At 56.9% G+C, this 9,384-nt stretch overlaps 1 protein-coding gene across 1 annotated transcript; it reads right to left on the reverse strand.

Moving 5' to 3' along the window:
* Positions 1 to 137: 137 nt before the first annotated feature.
* TBX2 (T-box 2) lies at positions 138 to 9,378 on the reverse strand. The gene is made up of 7 exons (XM_006924907.2): positions 9,215 to 9,378; positions 7,857 to 8,124; positions 6,322 to 6,468; positions 5,043 to 5,119; positions 4,780 to 4,943; positions 3,712 to 4,346; positions 138 to 1,540 (listed from the first exon to the last, which is right to left on the reverse strand). The coding sequence occupies exons 1-7, from the start codon at positions 9,235 to 9,237 to the stop codon at positions 1,088 to 1,090; spliced, it is 1,767 nt and encodes a 588-aa protein (XP_006924969.1). The 5' UTR covers positions 9,238 to 9,378; the 3' UTR covers positions 138 to 1,087.
* Between the last annotated feature and the right edge of the window lie 6 nt (positions 9,379 to 9,384).

Consider the following 9,384-nt stretch of genomic DNA (forward strand, 5'->3'; position numbering starts at 1 on the left):
GGCCGCGCTGCCGCCCCCAGGGTGCAGCTGCAGCCGAGCAGGGGGCGCCCAACCTTTTGTCCCCGCCTCCAGTCCCTCCTAGCGCGCTTGCTGCACCCCAGCCCCGCGCGGCCCACAGAGCGCACAGCGCCGTTCACTTCGCATTGTAGCGTTTTATTGTTTTCTCTCATTTTTTTGTCGTTTCGTCTCGCTCCGGAGCGAAAAGTGAAAACCTGAGGTGGAGCCCGCGGGCTAGGCGAGCAGAGCCCGGGCGGAGGTGCCGAGGGGCTGGCGGGGTGGGAGTTCCTCCGGGGCTCGGGGCCTTCTTCTGCAGCCAAGGGCCACCACCCCCCAGCCCTGTACAATATAGATGCTCATGTAAAATGAAAAAATTTAAATGCTATGAGTTAATCTCTAAATATTATGTACACAGCCATGTACACTTTTGAATAAATTAATACCAATTTGCATATTCTGGGAATCTTAAAGCTTATTTACACAAATTACCATTTATTTCATAAATATCTTTTTTCCCTGGGGACTCAAGGCAGAAGTGCCACTCCCTCCGCTGACCCAGGGGTGGGAGGGGCGCCTGTCTCTTGGGGGAAGAGGTGGGAGGACTAAAAGAACAGGTCCCACCCAGCTCCAGTCTACACTGACTTCGGTCTTCACTGACCCCAGCATTCCTTATCCCAGATTCTCAAGCGGTCCAGGCAGGAGGCTAGGGATGCTCTGAAGCTCCCTCCGAAGCTCCCGCCCCTAACCCCTGCACCTTCTGGCTCACGAACAGATGGCTGGGATGGGGACGAAGCCTCCCTACAGCGCTGGAGGGCCCAGAGAGGCCTCAGGATGACACCTTGACACTGGAACAGATCTGGACTGAGTCCAGCATCTCCGAAGTGACTCTATTCCCTGCAGCCGGATTCCTTGTGAGGCCCAGGGAAGTGTCCCAGGCCCCCGCTGGCTGATCAGGCTCTATTCCGGCTGCTGCAGCCTGTTTTCGCTCCTTTATTTAAATAAATACCCATTCTGTGCTGTACAGGTCCCAAGCAGCAGGGGCAGGCAGCCCGGGAGGCCTGCATGGCAGCGGAGCAGCTGGGCAGCCCCCTCACTTGGGCGACTCCCTGCTGGGGGAGAGGGCTCGCTGGCTCTCTAGCCCACTCACCAGTCTCTGGATGCTCTGCAGTTCACTGGCCGCCTCTTTGGCTGAGCCGCTGGGCGACAGGGCACCACGGGGCGGGGCCCCCACTTTTCGGAGAGCCAGCTCAGGCAGAGGACTGGGCTCCCGGCTATTGCCGCCTGCAGCCTTGGAGCTCTCTGCCACCAGCCCAGTCGTGAGGAGACTAGTGCTAGGCGGGATGGTGACCGGGATCTGGTAGGGACTGAAACGCAGGCGGGGCCGGGCACTGCCCAGAAAGGGGCTCCGGGAGAGGGAGCCGGCTGCGGCTGCGGCGGCAGCTGCAGCACTGGTGGCTGGCAAAGCGGAGGCAGCTGCCGCAGCGGCTGCCATGTAAGTGTAGGGGTAGGGGAAGAGGCCTCCGAAAGTGGGCATTGGGATTCCCTGGAAGAAACAGAATAAGACAAGGGTTAGGCATCCTGCCTGAGGTGTTCCTGATGGTGAGCTGGTACTAGAGGTGGTGCTACAGCTGGTCATCTTTGCCCCCACTGTTTTAGGAATGTAAGACCAGAGCTCACGTAACTATAACTCTAAGAAGCACAGAGAGGCATGAGCCAGTATGTCTATGGCCAACCAAGTTAGAAGGGGAGATCACTTCAGATTGACACAAAGGCCTGGAACCATCAAGCTCTGTGCCAATAGGAGTAAGAGGAAGCACATTCCAGGTGGCTGAATTAACATGGGCAAAGGCCTAGCAGGAGAAAACAAGGCAGGTGTAGAGCCAGGTGGCAAGCAGGTAGCTTTGGCAATCTTGGGAGGTTCTGATCACTTAGAACAGTGTCCTCCCCAGCCCTTCTATCTGCAAGTGCCCCCAAAGGGCCAAGGAAGCACAGTCAGGGGGAGGAACTTTATAAATTCTCCCTTTGCCTGCTCACCTGCTCAGTGGTCTCCTGCCTGGGCCAGGAGAAGGGCAGAGATGCCAATCAATTTATAAACTGGCCTGAATATTCTACAAAGAACTCCTGGCTGCACCTCAATAGCAGCTGAGGTAGGAATGCAGTCTTTGCCTGTGGAGAGCACAGTAGCCAGGAAACCCTGGATAAACACCGCCTGAGTCCATGAGGCCCGACTTTTGGATTATCTGACCTTTGAAATAATGGCTCACTCCCCAGAGTATGTGGGAATGGGGAAGAGGGCAGGGAGCTGACTGTGCTGGGCCACTAGGGATACTCAGGCCTGGCTCAGGCAGGGAGAAAGAAAGCAGTAGCTTAGTCAGAAATGAGAAAATATCCTTCCTAGAAGCTCAAGCCCTATTGGGCATTCAGACCTGGCATCTCAAGTCGACAGAAATGAGGAAGGTGTCAGATCTCCCAGGATTTGGCTCTACCTGAAGGCCAGGGGCAGGTTACCCTGGCTTGGGAACTTAACCGCTAGCAGTATACCAAGTGATGCCTCCTGAATTCTGGGTACTCTTACCCTGGCCTTGCACCTGTTGACCAGGCTGTGTCTAGAAGCCGTGGCTTCTCCATGACCTCTAAGATGGCCATGCTTCTCACCAGAATTTGTCTGGGGAAGAGGCATTCACGTATACACAGAATCAAGGGTGCAGATTCAATCTCCAGGTCCCGAATTCCATTTTCCAGAGGCTTCCTTGCCAGCTTAGAGCCCCAGATACGTGATGTTAGTGCCTTCGATACTCATTCCACCCCCACCCGCACTGAGCTCTGTTTAAAACTCATCTCAGAATCCCCTCCCCCACTTTAAAAATATTTGCTTCTCAACCAAAGGAGACGTCTTAGACCTGAACTACTATTTTCCTTCCCTTAAGATAAGATCTCAAGGGTTCAATTTGCCAGAAACCTCAGAGGGAAGAAAATGAATAAAGAGATTCCAAATCTTTCCACAGGGAATATTCCACCCAAGCAACCAAAGAGGCTACTCTCCCCATTGGATCTCCTTATTTTGCTACTGGCCACAGTTTCATAAACTCTCCCCTGGGAGCTCAGAATTTCGACCAAGGCCTGGGGAACTGAGCCCCTCTTCCCTGACGTGTGCGGCTAGGGGGAGTTAGGAGCCCCAAGACGGGAGAAGGAACAGCTCTGTCCTTTATCAAATCAGAGGGCTTCCTGGAGTGCCTGAAAAAGGCATCTGGAGGTGGGTCATTTTAGTGGTCAATTGTCCAGAAAATATTGCAAAATGTCTCACTTCCTTTGTCCAGCCACCTTGGTTGTTCAGGGACCAACAGTGAGCCAAGGGTCTTTGTTCCCAAGAAAAATGTCCTGAGGCCAGGAAAGTGGACATCACAAAACCCAGGGGCAGCCCCAGAACAAGAAGAATTTAATGGGTGTTTCACTCTATGCTGTGGTTATAGGGAAGGAAACAAGCCCAGAGAGGGTCAGGGACTTGCCCAAGGTCACACAAGAGGCAGAAGCAGCACCCTGGCCGACGCTGGACCTACAGTCTTAGCCTCTCTGAACCTAGGTGTTGTAGAGCATGTCCATGCTTGCCCACTAAATCTCCGAGCTCCTCTGGCACCCTTAAGCCCTTTGCCCACCTCAGCCACGCACATCACTCCTTCCCCCTTCATCGTGTTGCCACCAGAACACAGGTCTTACCTGAGATGCCAGCATGTGCTGGGAGAGGTGGAACGGGAAGGGTGCGGCGGTGGTTGCCGCACTGGCTGTGGGGCCCAGCCCGCCTGCGTCCAGCCCGGTGGCGGTCCCCGGCCCACCACTTCCACCGTTGCCGCCCCCTGCCACCGAGGCCAGCAGGTGACCCATGCCCATGGCAGAGAAGGCTCCAGGGCCCATGGCGAACTGTCCCGGGTGCAGAAAGAGTGGCTGGCCGGCCCCCAGCGGCCCGAAGAACTGCTGCCCGTGCAAGTGGCCAGAGAAAGCCAGTCCTGGCAGGTGGCCGGCGCCCAGGGGGGACGCACTGTCTGTCTGCACCACCAGCGGTGCCAGGCTGGGCTCTTTGCCCTCGCCCACCTCCTTGCGCCCCTCGTCCTTCCGCCGAGCTTCAGCGCGCTCCCTCTCTAGGCTCCGCAGACCAAACGGGCCGTCCCCGCCGCTCTCAGCTGGCTCCTTCACTCTCTCCGGGCTACGCCGCTCCCGGGCGCGCTCAGATTCGTTCAAACCAGGAGGGCTGCTGCCGTCTAGGGCCGGGCTGTGGCCTAGCGCTGGCCCCGCGCGCTCCTCGCTCAGCCGCTCCGGCTCTGGGTCGCTGTCCGCGGCGCAAGACTTCTCATCGCCTGCGGGGAGAGAGAACGCGCGGGGTTACAGGGGCCCGGGAAGAAAGAGACTGGAAGGCCCTCCTGGTGTCTGGGTCGTGTCCGAGAGACTTGGAACGGCCTGCTCTTGGGAAGGCCAAGTCGGAGGCGTCCAGATCCCCGTCGGGTAACGGGCAGTGGCACATCACCTCATCCAAGACCCCTTATTTACAATGAAAGAAATTGGGCCCTGTAGAGTTTTCTTTACTGCTACAAAGTCACATAGCGCCAAGGACCTAGCTCCAAGTCCCGCCGGATCTTCTGGCTCCCAGGGACCGCCCATCACAGACATACTGCTGGCGCTTCCCCCATGCCTTCAGGTTAGCCCGAAGCTGAGAAAAGAGCCAGCCGGAACCTTGAAGAGACCTTTCCCTCTCCCTTCCCTCAACCCAGGTCCGACCGCTCAACCCCCCACCTCTGGTCCGGTGCAAGCGCAAGGGACTAGGCGCTGCCCCGGGGGAGGGTGGCGGTTCCCGCGCGGGGGGAGGGTCGCAAGACGAGGCGTCCGACTCGGCGCCGTCGCGCTCCGGCTTGCAGTGCTCTTCGTACAAACGCAGAGAAGGCAGCGTCAGCTGCTTCCTGGGGATGAGCAGAGGGAGTGGGTCAGAGGAAAGCGCACCAGCCCCAGGTCCTGCTCCCTCAGGCACCCGCCGCGCGGCGGTCTTGAGGACCCCTCACCTTTTCTCCCGCCTGCCGTTCCCGGTGTCCCGGAAGCCCTTAGCAAACGGGTTGTTGTCTATCTTCAGCTGCGTGATCTGCGGGGACCGAGGAGGGGCGGGGCGCCAGGTCAGGATGCGGGTCTTCCAGCCTGGCCTGGGGCACCCCGAGGTCAGCCGCTGCCGGCCCAGAGGAGAGCCTACGAGTGTCCACTTGATATCCGCCCGCCTAGGATGGGCCGCTCGGAGCCCAAAAGCGGGCCGCGCAGAAAGCGACAGAATCTCTCCTCCTTCAAAATCTTTATTCGAGGCAGAATCGCTCAGTTTGCACACACAAGCCCAAAGCTGTGCGCACAGAATCGAAATCTGTCCAAGCATGCACAGAGGCGGTCACTCAACTTAAACAAACCCCGCACCTGAGCAGGCGCTCACAGAGACAGCAGAGCACAAGCAGGTCGGTAGACACATGAAAGACAAATCACACTCACGGGCCCGTGCACACGCAAGTATACACAGACAAAACAAGTGTCCACAGAACAAACGAATAAACACGCCTCCACACGTATCCAGGATGCCCCAAATGGTGCACGCATACCCACGCTTACACATCGGTTCACAAAGACAGAAAGAGCGACGGTCAGGACACTCGGACACTCTCATTCACCGGAGAGTGGTACACACGAGTGCTCTGCCCTTCTAGAGAGAGGGTGTAGAAAAGCAGCTAGCAGAAAAAGCCTTTTGGCTTAACGGAAAAGTCTCTAAGCATCTCCCAAGAGGTCCGGGGTTGGACTGGCCCAGAGTAAGGTGCTTTGGGGAGCTGTGTCACCCGTCCCGACCTCTGGCTCCCGCGGGAGGGTGGAAACCGGGCCCTGGGTTCCTAAGCGTGAAGTTCCTAGCGTGGGGTTCCTAGCGTCGGGAGAGCCTGGGCACATTGCCTCGGGCGCCCTGTCTTCATTTAAATTCCCATCCCTGAGCCAAGAAATAAACGAATGAAATGTAAAAATGTCAGCGCGGGCCCGGACTCTCTGCTAATTGCTAAGCAAACATTCCCACCCCAAAGAGAGCTCAGCTGTTGCGCGTCCCCGGGAGCGTGTGTGTACGTGTCCCGGACTTGGGAGGGAGCCTGGGGGTTTTCGGTAGGTGCTGCGCTTACAGATGAAAGACTTGGTGCTAGGGAGTGGACTATGAGGGAGCGGGGTGGGTCTGGAGGGCTGCTGGCCGGTGTGAGTGGACGGTTGGAACCTGCACGTGTATAAGGTTGCCGGTGCAGGGGCTGGGCGCGCCACTCGCCCCGCGCGCACCTTGTCGTTCTGGTAGGCAGTGACCGCGATGAAGTCGGTCTCAGGGAACACGTAGGTGCGGAAGGTGCTGTACGGCAGCTTCAGGATGTCGTTGGCTCGCACGATGTGGAAGCGCGGTTGGTACTTGTGCATAGAGTTCAGGATGGTCTGTGGGGAGGGCGCAGGTCAGCCGGCAGCCCCCAGACTTTGGCCCCAGCGTTTCTACTCTATGGGGACCCGAACTCTTTCCATCCGTCTCTCTCATGGTTCTGCCTTCCCTATTCCCCACGCTTTGCTATTTTCTCCTGTCTTCCTCGTTTCTTCTTGCCTACGTTCTTTTTCTTTTATTTTTTCTCTCAATTTTCTTAACAGTCTCTCTTTCATCCTCTCTCAATTTAAAAAGATTTACCCCAGTTGAAAACAGAAATAAAACAAAATAAAAAATCCTACAACTCCGCTCTTAACCTCTCTTCCTGGGCTCATTGCTATGCCCCTAGTAACCCCACAAAGATAAGACTGGGACCTTCAAGGGCTTACCCACTGCCCTACCTCCGAGTGGGCAGTCCCTTTTGCCCCATGGTCTGTGGGAGGGCGCAGGTCAGCCGGCAGCCCCCAGACTTTGGCCCCAGCGTTTCTACTCTATGGGGACCCGAACTCTTTCCATCTGTCTCTCTCATGGTTCTGCCTTCCCTATTCCCCATCCTTTGCTATTTTCTCCTGTCTTCCTCGTTTCTTCTTGCCTACGTTCTTTTTCTTTTTTTCCTCTCAATTTTCTTAACAGTCTCTCAATTTAGAAAGATTTACCCCAGTTGAAAACAGAAATAAAACAAACAAAAAAAATCCTACAACTCCACTCTTAACCTCTCTTCCTGGGCTCATTGCTATGCCCCTAGTAACCCCACAAAGATAAGACTGGGACCTTCAAGGGCTTACCCACTGCCCTACCTCCGAGTGGGCAGTCCCTTTTGCCCCATGAACTCCCCCCTCCCATTTGCTGGGGCTCTGAGAGCTGAAATACAGAGAACCCCTAAACTCCCTCCTCCGGGTGGGGCATTTGCCTGTAGGAGGAGGGAAGGGAGTCTCAGAGAGGGTGTGGAGGGGGGGCTGATTTAACTTTTAAATCTCCTCGTTTGGGGAGAGGGATGGGGACATGGGTCTTCAGGAAGGGTGAGGACAAGCTGAAGTTGTGAGTAGGTTTTCCGAGCTCTGCACCTAAAGATCAATAGCTGCACAATGGAGTCCCAGCCACACCTGCCTCGCACTGGATGCTAGGAAGGACTTTTCAAAGGCCTAACCCAAGCTGAGATTGTGAGCAGCCTTGAACTTACCAGCCCCGACATCACCATTCCCCAGGCTTGCAGAGCAGAGCTCTCTGGGCCCAGGCCCAGCCAGCATAGGCCACAGAGCAGTGACCTTGGCAGGAGCACTCCGGGGGTTCAGACAGCACTCCCCTCTGAGGAATCCTCCTGCTTCATTCTCCCACCCTAGGCTGCAGTGCCAGGTGCCAGTCTCCCACTCCCTCTCCTACCGCATATCAATCCCCATCCCGCACTCACGAAGCCGTGCTTGTCGGAGATGTTGTTGGTCAGCTTTAGCTTATGGAAGGCCACAGGCTTGGCCATCCACTGCTCTCCCGTGGCCGGGCTGTCTGGGTGGATGTACATACGTTTGGGCATCTCGGGGTCAGCCTTGCCGGCCACCATCCAGCGTGAGTTGTGGAATTTATACCGGCAATCGTCAGCGGCCACAATGTCCATCAGCAGGATGTATTTGGCCTTCTTGTCCAGGCCGCTGACTCGCACCTTGAAGGGAGGAAACATCCGCCTGCAAGGGAGCGGGGAAGACGCCATGGGACTCAGCTCTATGTCGGAGGACCTCTCTTCCCAGACACACAACACTGCCTGGAGCTTCCACATCTTGTGTTTCCCTGCTGTTGCTGATCTGCCCCTTTATTACTGCCCAGGAGACCTAACCCGTGATTGTTCCTCCTGGGAGATCCCATTTCTGCCTGTCAGACCCTCTCTTATTATAAGGCTCCCCACTGGCCCAATGCTCAGATCTCTTTCGCCCTCATGAGATGAAAGCCTATGTCCAGGAAAGAAATCCAGACCCTCTAGAAATACACTCGCTTCTTTTGAATCTCCCCCAAATTCGTTCAAGGGATATACCCACTTGAAACTGAAGCTCCCAGAAATACATTCGGGGGATGTTTGTTTGGGGAACTGGGTTATAGCGCTGAACAAGAACCCTAACCCTGAAGTTCGGGGGAAGAGGGTGAGCCTGAGGCCTGGATTTCTCGGTGGCTAAGTCGAAGGGTGGGGGAGTGGGGGACTGTGGCTTTCTTCTGGCTTTAGGGCCTGGGACAGTGTGTGCGTCCGGAGCTCCCTGCACCTAGGCCCAGACGAGGCTCCCTGCCGGATCAGGCTGAGGCTAGGCCCGCTCCACGCTCGCTGCCGTGACCGAGCGGCGGACGTGAACCAGCGGGCCAACCTGGGTCTAGCGGGGTGCGGGTCCCATTCTGGGCTCCGGGGTCCGAGAAGCGGCCGGGAGACGCTGCATCTCCCTGGAGCACCAAGCCAGATGGAGAGGGAGGAATGCAAGGCCGCGAGGCTAAGTTGCAGCAGAGACCTCCGAGACCCGCCAGGGCCGAGCCGAAGGGCCTCCTCGGCTTTGGGACTCAGAACGGTTGGAACTATTCTTTAGGAGCATATTTTCGTTTACCTCATTTGGAAGATTTTGATGTTTTAAAAATCGCTCGGTGCCGAATTTGAAAAGTCATTTGGTTGTCTGTGGGAGTTAAGTGTGGCGCCGGTCCGGAACTGGGACCCGCGAGCGGCAGGCTCGGCGCTGGTGGGTGCTGTCGGGTCCCCCAGCCCGCCCTCCCGCGCGCCCTCCGGCCAGCCGACCGCCCTACCTCCCGGATTTGGTGATGACCATCTCGGTGCCCAGCTTGTGGAACTGGTCCCACAGTTCCTTGGCCTCCAGCGTCACCTTGGGGTCGTCCTCCACCTCGTCCTCGGGCTCCAGGCTCTTAAGCGAACGCAGATGCGCGGCGGGCGGGTGCGGGCCGAGTGCCGAGACGTG

The sequence above is a fragment of the Pteropus alecto genome, unplaced genomic scaffold (assembly GCF_000325575.1).
Source record: "Pteropus alecto unplaced genomic scaffold, ASM32557v1 scaffold98, whole genome shotgun sequence".
NCBI lineage: Eukaryota > Metazoa > Chordata > Mammalia > Chiroptera > Pteropodidae > Pteropus > Pteropus alecto.

Coding starts and splice junctions, on each gene's coding strand:
- TBX2 (XM_006924907.2), bottom strand. CDS start 9,237: ATGGTCATCACCAAATCCGGGAG. Junction 4,347..4,779: donor GCGCTTGCACCGGACCAGAG/GTGGGGGGTTGA, acceptor CTCTCCCCGCAG/GCGATGAGAAGTCTTGCGCC. Junction 1,541..3,711: donor AGCACATGCTGGCATCTCAG/GTAAGACCTGTG, acceptor TGTTTCTTCCAG/GGAATCCCAATGCCCACTTT.